Raw genomic sequence first — 18,492 nt, forward strand, 5'->3', positions numbered from 1 at the left:
ACCAATCAATCACAACAAGTTTGGGTAGGATTTTCAGATTTCGTTTCGTATCCCCTAAAGGCGCGTCCCTCGCTTACATAAACCTCTTATATTAATATCGAGGTACTGATTCTAATAAATGCAAAATTGAATCTTTCCATGATGAACACTATGCAGGATGATTCAAAAGATAAAAAGTACGCACTAGCAGAGCAAAGACGTCTCTGTAAACATGGATCCGCAAAAGAAACGTTCGAGAGATAAGTGGGAGTGTGTGAATTTATTGTTAGGATTCAACACTTATCTGGTATATGCATGATGGCGCACCGGCACATATTGCTCTAACTGTGCGGCGACATCTAACTCGCAGAACGTTCCCAATGGATCGGTGGAGGTGATCCTGTACCTTGGCTCCCCAGATCACCTGACTTGATTCTTTTGAATTTTTGTGTCGGGGTTACCTGGAGAGGGTAGTACAACTCGGTGCATAACAATTTAAATTCAGTGAGTTATTTATAGAGGAACATATTCTAAAATAGCTGATGCGTTTCACGGCCAGAAGTAACAGAAGATAAGAATTAATACGAATGAAAATGTATTTTACTATTACTACATTAAGATTTTCGTGCTTTAAGATTTATGCCCTCTTTATATTATTTAATTGGTTTAGTTTTATTGCGTATTAATATATTTACATGTGGATATCTTTCTGTAACGCAGGAGAGTTAATGCCCGCTAAGGCATTGTCGTCCAGTCCTGTTAAAGTGACCATTGCTCCTGGTAGACGTGTCGCTACTAAACCAACTCGCAGCTCCAGATGGGACACCCTGATTCAATACATCAAATTCACAACTCTGCATGGATTCCGTTATATAGTTGAGAGGGGGCTGCATCCAACACATAGGTAGGTAATGTATATTCATGGAGATATTTGGGTTTTCGAAGTTAAATTGTGTTTCAAGGCATAGAAACTATACAAGAGTTGACAAATTTACCATCGTCTTATAGTTTTCATTTCATACTTCCTGCTAGGAAACCTCCACGCTGACGGGCAATGTGGGATCTCGCTTCTCTCATCCAGATAGCCAACAAGGGGGTAAAAGTTAGCATGTAGGAAGGAATTTAAGATGAATGTAGACTATAAAAACGGTTTAATATTTGTACTGAATTTATTTGTAATAGTGACTATTTTAAAATTATGTAGAAATGTGTATGGAATTCTTAGCAGGCGAACTGGTTATGATTTCAGATGGCTTGGCCTTTTCTCGTTTTCTTCTGGGAAATCTTCCTTTTCGGGAGTGAGAAGATATGATATCGGGAGAGTGTGTACATAGGAGAATCGAAAAAGAGGCTGAAAGACAGATTGAAACAACATAGGGATGATGTACGACATAAGGGAGAGAGAGAAATGCGATATTTAAACACATGAGAGAAACAGGACATGACATACAGGGTGGCTCAATAAGTCACTTAACGCCCCCAGTACAAGGCCACTGCGGCATGGGACGTGAAAATGGCAATGACCAATCGTTATCAGGCCAAGGGGGAACCACACTGACGTCACCCGCATGGTCGGCAGCCATCTTGATGCCCGCCATCTTGAATTCAACTTCAGAAATTTAAATGGGAAGGGGGTCGTGCGACATATCAAAATGGGCTAGAATTTCACCAGGAAAACAACTGTGACATTTGTTTTCACCTAACTTTAATTGTTGCAGAGTTAACAATACCACAAAGTTATGGCTCAATAAGTCACTTAAGACCCCCAGTACAAGGCCACTGCGGCATGGAACGTAAAAATGGCGATGACCAATCGTTGCCTGGCCAAGGGGGAACCACATTGACGTCACCCGCATGGTCGGCAGCCATCTTGATGTCCGCCATCTTGAATTCAACTTCAGAAATTTAAATGGGAAGGGGGTCGTGCGACATATCAAAATGGGTCAGAATTTCACCAGGAAAACAACTGTGACATTTGTTTTCAGCTAACTTTAAATTTAAGGGCGATTTCCGCATGGGAGAGTGACACGTCCCTTCCTTTTTGCTTAAATGTTTATTGTTCAAATAATCATTAGTATGTGATTATGTGGTATTTATTGTTAGACCAATCACTGAAAATGTCCGGATATTGACTTACCGGTATGTACATATCTTGTAGTATTGGTTGGCATTGGAATTACGATTGTGTTTTGTCTTTACATAAAAGTTTAAAAGTGTGATGATGTGAATTGATCGTGTCAAGAGTAGCATATTTCCTTTTTCACTGATCTGAACGAAAATGCCACTAACACGTGAGCAACGGATTGCCATCATATTGATGTCAGGGGAGAGAAGTACGCGTGACATTGCCGCAAACTTCAATAACCGCAATCTTGCAAGACAACCGGTGTCACATGTGGCCGTCAGCCAGTTGCTGGCAAAGTTCCAAGATACTGGATCTGTGGATGACAAGCCGCGACATGGACGTCCGAAAACAGCCACGGATGAGGGCACTGCTGTAGCGGTGTTGGCATCATTTGCAAAGTCCCCAACCCGTAGCACACGGAGACTGGCGCTGGAAAGCTGTGTCAGCAGGGGTTCAATTCAAAGGATTGTACGTGACCACCACTGGCATCCGTATAAGATACAACTGCAGCAGCACCTTAGTGAGGACGATCCAGACAGGCGTTTGCAGTTTTGTGAGTGGGCTATAGCACAACTGCAACGTGACCCTGCCGTCTGTAGCAAGATTCTGTTCAGTGATGAGGCTAATTTTTATGTGTCGGGAGAGGTGAATAAGCAAAATCTGCGGTACTGGTCACCCGAAAATCCACATTGGACAGATCCCAGCAAGGTGACGGGAGGCGGGAAGCTAATGGTGTGGTGTGGTACTTGGGGTTCCCGACTTGTTGGTCCATTTTTCATTGAGGGCAACTTAAATGCAGAGGGCTACTTGCTTCTGCTACGGGAGCAGATCTTACCATCCTTACTGTCCGAGGATGGGAGCTATCCTGAATGGTTCCAGCAAGATGGTGCTCCACCGCACTATGGGATGATAGTCCGTCAGTACCTGGATCAACAATTCCCTCACCACTGGATTGGTCGCCGAGGGACTGTGGAATGGCCTGCATGCTCACCTGACCTGACACCATTGGACTTTTACCTCTGGGGACACCTGAAAGCCATGTTGTATGCTACGAAAATCAGGGATCTTGGCCCACTTGCGCACACGTATTGTGGATGCCTGTACTGCAATAACTCCTGAGGTTCTTCATAATGTGGTAAATTCATGGGAGAGACGATTACACGTGTGTGTTGCGCAAGAGGGACGTCATATTGAGCATGTGTTATAACTTTGTGGTATTGTTAACTCTGCAACAATTAACGTTAGGTGAAAACAAATGTCACAGTTGTTTTCCTGGTGAAATTCTAGCCCATTTTGATATGTCGCACGACCCCCTTCCCATTTAAATTTCTGAAGTTGAATTCAAGATCGCGGGCATCAAGATGGCGGGCATCAAGATGGCTGCCCACCATGCAGGTGACGTCAGTGTGGTTCCCCCTTGGCCAGGCAACGATTGGTCATCGCCATTTTTACGTTCCATGCCGCAGTGGCCTTGTACTGGGGGTCTTAAGTGACTTATTGAGCCATAACTTTGTGGCATTGTTAACTCTGCAACAATTAACGTTAGGTGAAAACAAATGTCACAGTTGTTTTCCTGGTGAAATTCTAGCTCATTTTGATATGTCGCACGACCCCCTTCCCATTTAAATTTCTGAAGTTGAATTCAAGATGGCGGACATCAAGATGGCTGCCGACCATGCGGGTGACGTCAGTGTGGTCCCCCTTGGCCAGGCAACGATTGGTCATCGCCATTTTCACGTCTCATGCCGCAGTGGCCTTGTACTGGGGGTGTTAAGTGACTTATTGAGCCATAACTTTGTGGTATTGTTAACTCTGCAACAATTAAAGTTAGGTAAAAACAAATGTCACAGTTGTTTTCCTGGTGAAATTCTAGCCGATTTTGATATGTCGCATGACCCCCTTCCCATTTAAATTTCTAAAGTTTAATTCAAGATGGCGGACATCAAGATGGCTGCCGACCATGCGGGTGACGTCAGTGTGGTTCCCCCTTGGCCAGGCAACGATTGGTCATCGCCATTTGTACTATCCATGCCGCAGTGGCCTTGTACTGGGGGTGTTAAGTGACTTATTGAGCCATAACTTTGTGGTATTGTTAACTCTGCAACAATTAAAGTTAGGTGAAAACAAATGTCACAGTTGTTTTCCTGGTGAAATTCTAGCCCATTTTGATATGTCGCACGTCCCCCTTCCCATTTAAAATTCTGAAGTTGAATTCAAGATGGCGGGCATCAAGATGGCTGCCGACCATGCGGTTGCCGTCAATGTGGTTCCCCCTTGGCCTGATAACGATTGGTCATCGCCATTTTCACGTTCCATGCCGCAGTGGCCTTGTACTGGGGGTGTTAAGTGACTTATTGATCCACCCTGTAGTGTGGGATGAGTCTAAGCAGATTGGAAGGGAGAAGAGAATACTAGTGAAAAAATGGAAGGAGTCCAAGGAAATAGAGAAGAAAGGTGAAGAAGACACAATGAACTGGAATGGGGGACTGAAGTTAAACAAAGAATGGAAGAAGGTGTTAGAAAGAGTGGAAAGGACAAGAGAGAAAGAGGAGAGAAGAAGGAAGAAGAATGAAGGAAATAGAGCGTGAGATAAAGAATCCGGCGACATTCTCTTTCAGTTGAAACTACAGTTGACAAGGGAAAGCCACCTGCTAGATTGTTCCAGAACTACTTTCTAATAGTCTGGAGGGGAGTATTTTTGTGTGTATATATATTTCGTCCTGTTGTGTACCTGGTTACATTTGTACTTGGTACAGAGTCTGAAGAAGACCTTGCTAGAATGTTGAAACGTTACGTTTAGTTTATGTTTTATAATAAAATTAATTTCTGCCTTGGTCAGCATATTTAGTTTTTATATCATGGAAACAAGGCTTAATGGTGTTATAACGGGAGAGAAGAATGATGTTGATGCTCTAGTTGATGAATCAGGCAGAGAATCAGAATCTGAAAAAAATGGTATAGATGCTGATTCTTTGCGCGAATTTTAATCCTACTGTGTTATGCGAACTTTTACCCTTCAAGATCACTTTTTTGTTAGCAGCAGGTGCTGCGATGTATGGAGAATAATTTGAAACATTTCATGCATTATGATACAAACTACTGGTGCCGTACTCAAAACATGTGATCGATGTTTACTGAAGTTCATTCTTGTTATGAAACACAATTTGCAAAGAATAAAAATTTTACATTAGGAATATGATAAATGAAACAAACCTCATGGTTTCATTACTTACTTCTATTGCAGGATTCTCTGGGTGCTTATTTGCACAACAGCTGTTGCTGGAGCAGGGTGTATGATATTCTCTCTTTGGAGCAAATATGTCAATAGTCCAACAATTACGGTAGTGAACGATACTGACTATCCGATATACAAGATACCTTTCCCAGCTGTGACAATATGTAGCAGAACCAAGGTGATCAAAGACAAAGCGATGAATTTTTTTAGAAGGTGAGTTGATGACTAATTCTAAATGTCTGATATTCCTAACTCCGAATACTTTCATGCCTTCGTTCTACCTTCGTCCTCGGCAAGGACAATCCAATCTTGACAATCTTTATCAATTTTCTTCAGGTCATCTCAACATTGTCCTCGTCTTGATGCACATACAGGTCACTCCCTTTCATATTTCCAAAGAACGCGTGAACTTCATAAGCATCACCTAGCTTGCATATAGAGAAGTATTTTCTTGATGTAAGAAGCTAATAATATTAGATCAATAATGAATATTACGGAGCAGTCTCGTTTCCGGCGTTTTGGAGAATTATAGTATATATGATAATCACATGAGCTTCTATATGAGAATATTTAGCTAATATTAATATAACTGGGATCAAATATCCAGACGCCGCCGACCTCCGTGACGGAATGGTTAGAACAACGCGCTGGGCATGAATGTTCTTTGTGAGTATCCCTTCATCAGTTTCGTCATATCATCGCTCATCGTCACGACTAGTCAAAAGTGCTAGAAAACCGACGCTGAATAACAAAAATCAAAATAAATGAAATCAAATGATAATTCAAATACAACATAAAGAACATAGCCATCAAAGGACTATATACGTATTAGACGTTGTAAAAATCAATGTGGTACAGCAGAAACCTAAAAACAACAACGTTAAATAAAACTCAGTAGGGAGGGAAATGACCAACACTTAGTCATTAAGAAAATCTAGTTCTAAATCTGAAATCTGAACATTTTCTTGCAGACACTTGAAGACAGACAACCCAGAGATTGTACAGCCATATATGAATGCGATGCTACCTCTCAACTACTTGTACTACCCAAGATACTACTTAGCCAGAGACTACACCGTAAAGTTAAATTTATCTCTCAACGTGCTTGATGGTATAAACATCACCAGTCTAATGCTCGAGGTATGTTTGGCGTTGTATGTGAATGTAGAGGAAAGACATACGTAATGTGGAGGCAGGACTCCACACATTCTCGATGTCGGCCATTTCAAAATATGTCACTGAAATTGTTCCAACCGGAATTAAAGATCTGCTGGAAGAAGGGACATACTCAGAAAACAATTGTAGGTAAATATACATTAATTTTGTTGTATTACAAACAGATAGGTATTGTTTATTAACTTCTAACTATGTTTTCTATGTTAAACCCTTCTTCCAGCTAACCCTTGATTCACAAAGTAACACGTTTCATTTGAAACTTACATTATGCTACAATATTTTAACCATGTTCATTCATTAATTCATCTAATGAGATTGTAAAAACGACATTAAATAACGCAATGCAAGCAAACTATTCTTTATATATATATTAGGGTGTATCGAAAAAAACTTTTTTTCGAAATGTTAAGATGGCTAGTGCGGAAAAGTGGCCATTTGTGACCAAAAAGACGTCTGATTTTTTTCAGATTTTTTGGAAGTCGTTTAGGTGGCGCGCATCGACCTAGAAGTTTTGATAGTGATTTGGTTATGCAACACGCACAACAATTTCACAAAAATGTCATTATTTGGCTATTTCATGTCTTTTTTTCTGCATTATGGTCGTTTATTGTTTTGTTTATGGCAAATATCCTACATTCGTGCCTCAGGGGTGGTTTCCAATGCTGTTTACGTATGCTTTTGGTCAAAAATTGTCAATTTGAGGCTAAAAATTCAATTTTTTCTATTGATGGTTTCCAATTGGTTTCGACTTTGTGTTTTATTCGAAAGTTTTCCGATATAAAAGACTAAATAAAATATTTTGGCTTTCTAATTGCTACAAGTTCCTCAATTACTGTCCACCGTTTTGCTTATTTTCATAGCTTATTATGCTTTGAAAATAACCCACACCTCATCACGAGGAGGTGGCTAGACTACGAGTTCCACCCACCCACCCACCTAAATTATGTTGGCAAACATAATTTTACTAAGGGGCAGGCCACGATTTTCTTCTAGTTTTCTCCTTTAACTTTATAGTCACTTTTTGTTCGAAATGTCGGCATATGTTCTCTAGATTATCAATTTCGCTTTGATGTAGCCATAACGTGCGCTGGCACCGAAAACGGAAGAAGCAGCCTCTGTGATGATTTTCACAAGTCGCTCCACTCCTTGTGTGTGGCAGGGAAAGTCTTGAATTTCCGACATTTTTTGTTTTTAATGTAGTCATCTACTTCTTCATTTCTAATATTGTTGGTCAACGGAGGCTCGTGGAGGGAGCATGAAGCCCAATCAACCATGTCATAGTATTGGTCTGCATTAAAATTGATGGTTGGTAAAACAAAAGTGCGAATTCTTTTGCCTTTTTTCAATCCTCTTGCTTTCTTAATCCTTTGCCAACCAAGACTTCTTATTTCTGGGTTTTGGCCCGTTATTAAAGCCAGCAGGAGATTTTCAGGATGGGCGAAGAATGTGTTTTGTTGAATGACCCTATCAATCAGATCTCTCAAGTGGCGTGGGAGAAATCTGGACAAATGGATCAACTTCCAGAGGTGTCGGGCTCCGTCAGTTATCGATGGTTCCTTCTTGATCCCAAACCACACCGGTGCGTACACCTTCATTATGTAGTATGTGTGGTAATTGAGAAACTGTTAGCAATTAGAAAGCCAAAATCTATTATTTACTCTTTTATATCGGAAAACTTTCGAATAAAACACAAAGACGAAACCAATTGGAAACCATCAATAGAAAAAATTGAATTTTTAGCCTCAAATTGACAATTTTTGACCAAAAGCATACGTAAACAGCATTGGAAACCACCCCTGAGGCACGAATGTAGGATATTTGCCATAAACAAAACAATAAACGACCATAATGCAGAAAAAAGACATGAAATAGCCAAATAATGACATTTTTGTGAAATTGTTGTGCGTGTTGCATAACCAAATCATTATCAAAACTTCTAGGTCGATGCGCGCCACCTAAACGACCTCCAAAAAATCTGAAAAAATCAGACGTCTTTTTGGTCACAAATGGCCACTTTTCCGCACTAGCCATCTTAACATTTCGAAAAAAAGTTTTTTCGATACACCCTAATATATATATATATATATATATATATATATATATATATATATATATATATATATATATATATATATACAGGGTGTCATTTTAATGGCGCCCACGGACCACAGATTCGTATAGAGGACATCAAAACAAACAGCTTTTCTCAGTAACATTTTTGTCGTTGGTGCGTCGATTCGACGCTACAGCCGTTCAAAAAAGACCGTTTTGCCGCATGGATGCTGGCAACCCAACACAACATTTGATCGTACCTGTGACGTCATATCCTGCAGCGAAACAGCGCATGGCAGAGTTGCAAGGAACACACAAATTTTGTGAAAAATGACAAACTACCAACCATATTATTAACTGTAAAACGAAGCGAGAAACGCGTCGAGCAGACCGAACATCATAGCCTACCAGCCAGAAGATTAGCAGTCATCTCAGGGGAAGGGGGAAGTGAACCACCGATAAGAGAAATGGTAAAAAACGTATTAAAAATGAAATGTCAATGTCGGATTTTATCTCGGACTACATCTAAAATATCAACAACAATAAATTTTATTGGACTTAAAGCTTACACGTGGCTGTTTACGCCCAACTACATGTCAAATATTTGCAAATCTCGTTGCAAGGTTGATATCTACAGGTTTGTGTCCAGATGCCTTATGCTACTTTTGTGCTGATAACGGAAGTATCCGAGGTTCACGTTGTTACATTACGGCTAAAACAAGTACAACCACAGTAACAATCTAATGATGAATCAGTAGCGAATATACTGACCTGTTCACATTTGCAAACTATTACATGTGTATCCGGTGCATAGATAAACACATAGTCGTCTTAGAGCTTGTATTACTACTACTTATATCCCTGTATTTTCAACCATTTTTACCACTTGCCTCATAATGCTCTGAATATACATTATATTATCTGTTGCTTACCTTTGGAATTTTGAGTTCCTTCATTTCTATTTTGTCATCTGTTCAGTGTGTCACAGACAACTAGTACAGAAGGACGAAGTGGATAGACTAAATTGTAGATGTCAACTTGGTAACTAGATTTGCAAATATTTGACATGTAAGCGGAGACAAAATTCGATATGACCACTTTCACTTGAATTCTATTTTTTTCTACTATTTTTCGTATCGTTTGTTTACTTCCTGTTGGGTTATAGAACGTATTTTCTCGTTTTGTGTTACGGTACATAATGTGGCTGATTGTAGCTATGTCATTTTTCACAGAGTATGTGTGTTCCTGGCAACCCTGGAACGCATCGCTTCACGACGGGATATGGCGTCACAAATGCAATCAAATGTTGTGTGTGGTTGCCAGCATTCAGGCGGCAAAACAGGCTTTTTTGCACGACTGTAGCGTCGAAACGACGCACCAACGAGAAAAATGTTACTGAAAAAAGTTGTTTGTTTTGATGTCCTCTATACGTTTCCGTGGTCCGTGGGCGCCATTAAAATGACACCCTGTATATATATATAGTAAAGAAATACTCTACAATGTAAAATTATGATAATCACGTAAGTTGTTAATAACAACAAATCATACCGTTCTGATTCAGGTAATGCCAAAGTGTGACGAGATATTCTACACCTGTTTCTGGAAGGGCGACTCCAAGGATTGCTGCAGCATATTTCAATTGCAGAATACAGAGGAGGGCTTCTGCTATTCCTTCAATTCAAGAGTGTTGCTGGACAGGACGCTAAGGTTGGTTGCTGCGTTTGTTTATCGGTCATTCCATGTCAAATCACCCAGAATTTTGTGAAAATGTCACCCAAAATCCCCGATTTCGATGAAATTAAGTATGCTTATAGAACTTTTGATGCTGATTACAAAAATGACAACTTTATTTAAAATTGGTCAAGGGGTTCAGAAGTTACGAGCTTTTTAAGATCTCCGTGTACGCCACATGCGGCTCCACTTTGAATGATACGCATTAGGTTAGAAACGATCGTATCTTCCCTCGGGTTTGCCGTAGAAACTTCAAGTTTGTTTTATTTTGTTCAGAATAGTATAAGCTTTCATTTAAATAACGTTTCAGATGAATGCATCAGTAAACATGTATTTTTATATATAGTTTTATGTATTTTTTTAGAGAAATAAATAACTAACTTCAAGAGCGAATTTCATGCAATGCCCCCCCCCCTTCAATTTCCCCCCAATTTTATATGTAGGTAGCTCAGAGTGTGTACTAATGCCTGATGAAAAAATTGGGATGGGCGGTTCAGAGACAGGGTGATAAAAAAATCATTTGCATAAAATGACATTAAAAGTAAATCTTATTTAAAATGCTTATGCATTTAGCACAAAGCCTGAAGTACAATATGTTTCAAGTTACAATATTCAAAATTTGTGTTCACTATGTGTGAATGTAAGCATAGGCGTAACCTGACGGGGGCAAAGGGAAGCTCTTGCCCTCTCCAAAATTTATACATTAATTAAAAATTTGCAAGTAATAATTACAGTGGAAACCCGATAGTTCCTCGATTTTACATTTTCCTTTATTTTGCATTCAATCTTGATGGTCTGGTTAGAAATTTTCCAAGATTTTACATTTTCCCGCGTATTAAGTTTTTTCTTCTTGGTCTCCTGGATAACGTAAAATTGAGGTTCCTCTGTATCTGAGTTAGTTTGAACAGTCTTCATTTTTTAAAATTTGATATATTATATAATTATATATATATATAATTATTATTAACATTCCCAAGTTTAGCAAATTTATCTTCGAGAACATTCTTTTTGTGCATTTTATCTCAATATGGAAGTTCTTTTTTGGCTACTCTTCATGGGGATACGTAATATGAAGTAAGAATTAATACTACACATTTGTGCTGATTGAAGTTTTTTCAAATGGAGCTTTTTCGCCACATACCACAGAAAATATCCTTCTGACAGGATGGTTGGAACATTAAAAATACTTGTAAAGACTTCTATAGTATAAAGCAACAAGTACGCAATTATGTAGAAATAGTATTCAAGGCATAAATTTCTTAGTAATCATCTAGGGTGAAATGACAACAACCCACAGTACAATGTGTCAGCGTTTGCAAAATACTACAACAGTACCAGTAGGAATGCACTATTTTGAACTTACAGGTTCCGTAAGTTACTTTTTACAAGTAACTGAGTTACAGTCAATCATTAAAAAAAAGTTACTCAGTTATTGTTACTGGTACTTTGAAAGTAACTGAGTTTCTTTTACAGTTACTGTAACAGTAACGTACTGTTAATGATCATTGATTTGTGTAAACGTTACACAAAATCAATGATCATGAAGACTTCCTTGTTTTACTTATGTTTCTAGTACATAATATGTATTCATATATTTACATTATTACTGCTAATAAATGATGGAAAACACAGTCAGCCTTGCTTGAACGATTATAATTAAAAATCATTTGTATGCTGACCACGGTATTTTGAATATGGTGTCATTGATTCCACTTGCACCTATTTCTTTCTCCTCCATTCCAAGTTCAACAATATCCAAAGATCCACTCCCTCGAAAATGACTTTTTCCTAGCTGGACAACAACATTCCAAACAAACGCATCAGTCTACCAAAAACAATGGAGTTTTTACATACAATTAGAAATGAATTACAGTAAAGCGTGGATGTTCTAAATTTAGCATGCAACAAAGCATAGCTTCCTTGCCAGCAATTCCAAGGAAATCCTTTCACGTAGCATTCGGAGAAGGTACATATTTTATTTTTATAGTCTGGAACAGAATTGTCCAATTTAGCTATTTCCCTACTGCAAAACGTAACTCTGTTACCGTTGTTAACGTTGCAGGTACTTACTTTTAAAAGTAGCTAGTTACAGTTAGAATTCCTAAATAAAAAGTAACTGTTACTTGTAACTTTGTAACTATTTACTTCGAAACACTAGTTGTTTAACAGTAAGATCAAAAATAGTAAGTGCTCATGTAATATGTTTTGTATAACTGTATAGTTTGACTTTTGTGAAGAAGTGGCTTTCCGAATTCCAACAGTAAACAGTTATGTATGACATGTATGTGTGTGACTCAAACTTGTTTGTAGGATTGCTTCAAAAGTCCACGTGACAATGACCATGCAGCTATTAAATTCTTGCATCCACTTGGTCCATCAACGTCCCACTACTGGCTAAAACGTATGCTGTGTCCAGTAGACATTAACAACACAAATGGATGGACATATGTACTTAGTGATAAGTCAAATACTTTAGTGTGTTTGAAATGGTCAAAATATTCATCTAAAATATGAACGGCACAATTTATAGTACATGAAATTTTGGCAAGGCATAGAGTACAATTTTTAAGTACTATCTTAATGGGTCACTTGGAAACTATCTTCGGGTTGAGATAATCACAAAGTTTTCCACCGCATAAAAATATTGTCCAGGATTATTTGATAAATACATTTGAAAAATCACAATTATTACTCTTTATTCGTTTGTTCCTCAAGTGCCAAGAGGATCACAAAATATATTCAACTTATAAATTTTGGAGGAGGCAAGTGCTTGCCTTTGCCCCGTCACACATAGTGAACACAAATTTTGAATATTGTAACTTGAAACATATTGTACTTCAGGCTTTGTGCTAAATACATAAGCATTTTAAATAAGATTTACTTTTAATGTCATTTTATGCAAATGATTTTTTTATCACCCTGTCTCTGAACCGCCCATCCCAATTTTTTCATCAGGCATTAGTACACACTCTGAGCTACCTACATATAAAATTGGGGGGAAATTGAAGGGGCGGGCATTGCATGAAATTCGCTCTTGAAGTTAGTTATTTATTTTTCTAAAAAAATACATAAAACTATATATAAAAATACATGTTTACTGATGCATTCATCTGAAACGTTATTTAAATGAAAGCTTATACTATTCTGAACAAAATAAAACAAACTTGAAGTTTCTACGGCAAACCCGAGGGAAGATACGATCGTTTCTAACCTAATGCGTGTCATTCAAAGTGGAGCCGCATGTGGCGTACACGGAGATCTTAAAAAGCTCGTAACTTCTGAACCCCTTGACCAATTTTAAAAAAGTTGTCATTTTTGTAATCAGCATCAAGAGTTCTATAAGCATACCGAATTTCATCAAAATCGGGGATGGTGGGTGACATGGCCTGGATGAATTGACGTGGAATGACCCTTATTTGTTTTTGTCATGTGTATACCTCGGGGTGTTTATCCTGGCACAGTTCCCGCCACCGAGTGGTCTGTCGTCTGCTGGAACACCTTGACAGATGTCACGTGAGTACTTCGGTCCACTGCCAGGAGCGCTAGAGAAGCACGTGCTTTGTCCTATGCCAATCTGAGCTCGCCGTTCCCTTTTGGAGGGAAATTTGAACCCTTCGTTGCCACAATAACAGCAGATTAGTGGAGAAAGCAAACGATACATAGGGAGCAAGTATTTCAGATACCGGGACGCAAAGAATATACCCTCTAAGGGCTTTGATAATATATGCTTTCCCATGGCCTTATATGTACAGAAATAATGGATGGGGTTCAAATTATTGTAGTCCAAGGACGGTACAATTTAAATACTTATAGTTTAATTGTTACTATTTATTGATTAATGATAAACAATTTTAAATTATAATCACCAAAACTTTCTCTCTGAACAATTTGGATATAAACATTAGTTTGTACATTAATTATATTAAACATAACAATATTGTATTTCCATTTATCTTTGTTAAGCTTTTTTTTTTTTAAAAAAATCAATTTTTGTATGAGATATGAATTTGACTTCGAAATTTTTTCACCCAACATAACGTAGTGTTTTGACAAAGTTTCAAAATATTATTACACAATTAAAGGAAAATGTTGGGGTTTGGACCCCTGAAGGACTTGCGCAACAGAACGGCCATGAATAATAAAAAAATAATATTGTATAAATTTCAATTGCTATTTTTTAAAAAAATCAAATTGAATTGTTTGTAAACCATACTTCTCTTTAAAATGTTATTTAATGTAACTTTATAAATATATAAAAATAGAATTTTAAAAGTTTAATTCGTCTAAATGTAAATATAGTCTTCTGACACACATTTCGTAACCATACAATTTGTATATAGCTAGTAATTGTGTGGTTCGAGAAATATGACGACTTTCGCAGTTATTCTCATAAAATTATATAAATTCTGAGTTTTTCTATAAAACCACTATTTTTATTTGTCAAAAATAGCTTTCTCAATTTATTATGAAAGTTTTCACTATCCGGATCATTTTTTATTAATCCTAGGCATTAAACAACCTATTTCTATGTTTTTTGACTTGCTGAACACGAAAATTATGTTCTTTTTTCTCCACCACGTCTAGTTTTTTAAATAACACGAAATTGAAATAAATGTAACAAAGCTTTTTTTCGCCATATGATATACAAGGATTCTTCAAGAGAACACGTGTGGCTCTTTTTCCTGCATAATACGAAGCAAGCATTGTAACAACAACAAAAGGGCAAACATTGTTGTTTATTTTGTTACCCGATAAGATAAGAGTAGAGAAAAGTCTTTGTTAAAGAGGCAAGGTGATGCATTGTACTGTGTCTTTATCAGTTGCGTTTGCTGGAAGTGTAGGTTGTGTGTTAGGTTGTGTGCTTCATCGCGATTGTTTCGTGTGGTATTTGAAAATAGTGCAGTGATGCCTCGTAAGTGTGTAAATTCACCCAATCTGTTTTGCTATGTGTGTAGTGAGTTCACGACAAAATCCCAACGAAACTCAATTACACCAATAGTGAAGAAAGCTTACAAGCTATATTTCGGATGCGAAATCGGAGACCAAGATAAAGGGTGGGCTCCTCATGTCTGTTGCAGTAGATGCTCGCGATATTTACGAGGGTGGTTACATGGTACCCATCTATCCATGCTCTTTGCTGTTCCCATAGGCACGAACCTCGAGATCACGTTACTGATTGTTACTTTTGTTTAACTAATGTTATGGGATTCTGAAGAAAATCCAAAAATATCCTACAGTATCCAAATTTACCTTCTGCGATAAGACCAGTGCAACATGATGAGACATTACCTGTTCCAAAGCCACCACTGGAATGGTCTTCGGAAGAGGAAACAGAAACTTCCTCAGATGAACCGATATCTTCCCTCGGACATGATCCTGACTTTCAAGAGTCACGGAAGACACCGCATCTTATCACCCAGCCAGAATTAAATGATTTAATACCTGATTTGAACCTTACAAAGAAAGAACTGCTGAGTTCAAGACTGCAAGGGTGGAACCTGCTGGAACCAGGGACAAGTATTACATTCAGAAAACGTCAACTAAAATTTTTTTCCTTTTTTTCTATGGATGGGTCCCTGGTATGCTGCAACAATGTCGCTGGATTAATGCAGGAGTTGGGAGAAAACTATAAATCAGACGAATGGAGGTTGTTCATCGATGCGTCAAAAACTAGCTTGAAGGAGGTCCTCCTGCATAATGGAAATGAGAAACCTTCAGTGCCAGTTGCTCATGCGAGTGAAATGAAGGAAACATATGAAAACATTCCTTTGATTCTCACAAGTGTTAGCTACAACAAACACCAGTGGAAAATCTGTGCTGATCTGAAGGTGCTGGGAATTCTTTTGGGGATGCAATCAGGTTTCACGAAATTCTGATGTTTCCTATGTCTATGGGACAGCAGAGCAAAGGACATGCATTACGAAACTAAACACTGGCCTCCCAGAGAGTGTTACACACTGGTGAAAAAAGTGTCTCTCACAAACCTCTTGTCGACGCCAACAATGTGTTCCCCCCCCCCCACTGCACATCAAGTTGCGGTTAATGAAGAACTTTGTGAAGACCATGAACAAAGAAGGAAAAGGGTTTGAGTACTTACGAAGCAAATTTTCTGGTGTAAGCGATGCTAAAATAAATCAAGGGATTTTTGTTGGCCCTCAAATCCGGGAGGTAATGAAAGATCCCAATTTTAAAGAACTGTTAAGTGAATGTGAGACAGCAGCATGGAGTGCGTTCAAAAGTGTGTGTCGCAATTTCCTTGGCAACCATAGGGTTCACAATTACTCTGAACTTGTAGAACGTATGCTGGCAACATACAAAGAAATGGGATGCAATATGGCTCTCAAGTTACACTTTCTCTGTTCCCATTTAGACTTTTCTCCCCCTAATCTGGGTGCAGTGAGTGACGACCATGGCGAGCTCTTTCACCAACAAATCCCAGAAATCGAAAAACGTTATAAAGGGAGATGGTCTCCCAGTTTACTAGCGGATTACTGTTGGAACACAGTCTCAGATGTTCAACATGCCTGCTACAAGCGGAAATCATACAGAAATACGTTTTGAACGTGTGTTACCTTTACTGTTTAATTTATTGTTTACTTTAATGTTTACTATTTGACTGCAACTGCAAATTTTAGTGCATGTCATAACTACATCATTTACAATCATATTTGGTATTCTATGAACCCAATGTATTACTAAAATTCACATTATCACATTAAGGTTTGGAGCAAAATGCTATATTTTACCCTTCTTTAATGTGTGGTGAAAATTTTTCGAAATGATTTCAGCCAGAAATGGTACGTGATAGAGCATTTTAGTTATGATTTTTTTAAATCAGTGCACTCGATTTATTAAAGATCACATCACCTATTTTCATCCAGCGGCAAAACAAAAAGTTTTAATTTGTTCCTCAGTGAATTAACCCACTGGATTTCTTTGTTTCTGTTTTTCAGAACTGAAAATCCCCTGAGAAACTACGCCAAAGGCAGCGCTACAGGCTTGGAACTGTTCCTTAGAAACATAACGCTTGACTATCTAGATAATGACAGCAGACCTCCAGGCAGCAATGTGAGTTCTTATGTTTGTCACGTTTATCTTATTTGTTATGTAACAAAATATGTCTTCTTTATTTTATGTATTTCTTACTGATCAATTACAAGTCTTGTAAAGAATGCCGTGTGCACTTTCTGAAACGTCACTAAAACCAGAGGAAAATAGTGTTTGTTGAAGTACACTTGATTATCACGTTTTTCTTTCCCCTAGTAAAGCGAGAGGAACACCATAAAATTAAACGTATCAAAAAAAAAAATAATGTGGCTGTGTACATTAAACAATTCATGTATCTACACGTTTGGTTTAGGATAAGACTTCCGTGCAAAGGTCAATTTAAAACTTGTAAGTAGTCTTATCTGAGATCGTTAGCATTGCCTTTAAAATCTTCCTAAATTTTTTCAGCAAGTCGTTATGCTCCTCGTTGCAGATATACGATCACAATTCTCTTGAATCCATCCTGCAGATCTACCGTTACAATCATTACGAATATTCAACTTTTTGCAGATGCACGTTCACAATCGAATATCCTTAGTCTTGCAAATCTACGTCCAAAGTCGTTACGAATAGCCTTCTTCTTGCATATTTGCGTTCACAATCATTTCGAATATTCCTAGTTCTGCAGATGTACGGTCAAAATCATTACGAATATCCTTCTTTTTGAAGATCTTCGTTCACAATCATTACGAATATCTTTCTTACAGATCTGCGTTCACAATCAATACGAATATCCTTCTTCTTTCAGATCTACGTCCACAATCAATACGAATACCCTTCTCCTTGTAGATCTACGTTCACATTCATTACGAATATCCTTGGTTTTGAAGATCTACGTTCAAAATAGTTTCGAATATCCTTCTTCTTGCAGATCTACGTTCACAATCATTACGAATATCTTCTTCTTACAGATCTTCGTCCACAATAAATACGAATACTCTTCTTCTTTCAGATCTACGTTCATAATAATTACGAATATCCCTAGTTTTGAAGATCTACGTTCAAAATAGTTACGAATACCCTTCTTCTTACAGATCTACGTCCACAATCAATACGAATACTCTTCTTCTTTCAGATCTACGTTCACAATAATTACGAATATCCCTAGTGTTGAACATCTACGTTCAAAATAGTTACGAATGTCCTC

The 18,492-nt window shown here is 38.0% G+C and overlaps 2 protein-coding genes across 2 annotated transcripts in view; both read left to right on the forward strand.

The window, feature by feature from the left end:
- Nucleotides 1-829: 829 nt before the first annotated feature.
- Nucleotides 830-18,453, forward strand: LOC145979377 (pickpocket protein 19-like). Its single transcript, XM_083112245.1, has 6 exons — nucleotides 830-883; nucleotides 5,349-5,552; nucleotides 6,311-6,479; nucleotides 10,129-10,274; nucleotides 17,252-17,366; nucleotides 18,421-18,453. The coding sequence occupies exons 2-6, from the start codon at nucleotides 5,398-5,400 to the stop codon at nucleotides 18,451-18,453; spliced, it is 618 nt and encodes a 205-aa protein (XP_082968371.1). The 5' UTR covers nucleotides 830-883; nucleotides 5,349-5,397.
- The window catches only part of LOC145979378 (pickpocket protein 19-like), an 81,362-nt gene continuing 77,997 nt past the window's right edge, over nucleotides 15,128-18,492 (forward strand). Inside the window, exons 1-2 of the mRNA XM_083112246.1 lie at nucleotides 15,128-15,210; nucleotides 17,252-17,366. The gene's annotated coding sequence lies outside the window, so the exon portion shown is untranslated. The remainder of the gene's footprint in view (nucleotides 15,211-17,251; nucleotides 17,367-18,492) is intronic.

The sequence above is a fragment of the Lepisma saccharinum genome, chromosome 26, assembly GCF_977018435.1.
Source record: "Lepisma saccharinum chromosome 26, izLepSacc3.1, whole genome shotgun sequence".
Classification (NCBI taxonomy): Eukaryota; Metazoa; Arthropoda; class Insecta; order Zygentoma; family Lepismatidae; genus Lepisma; species Lepisma saccharinum.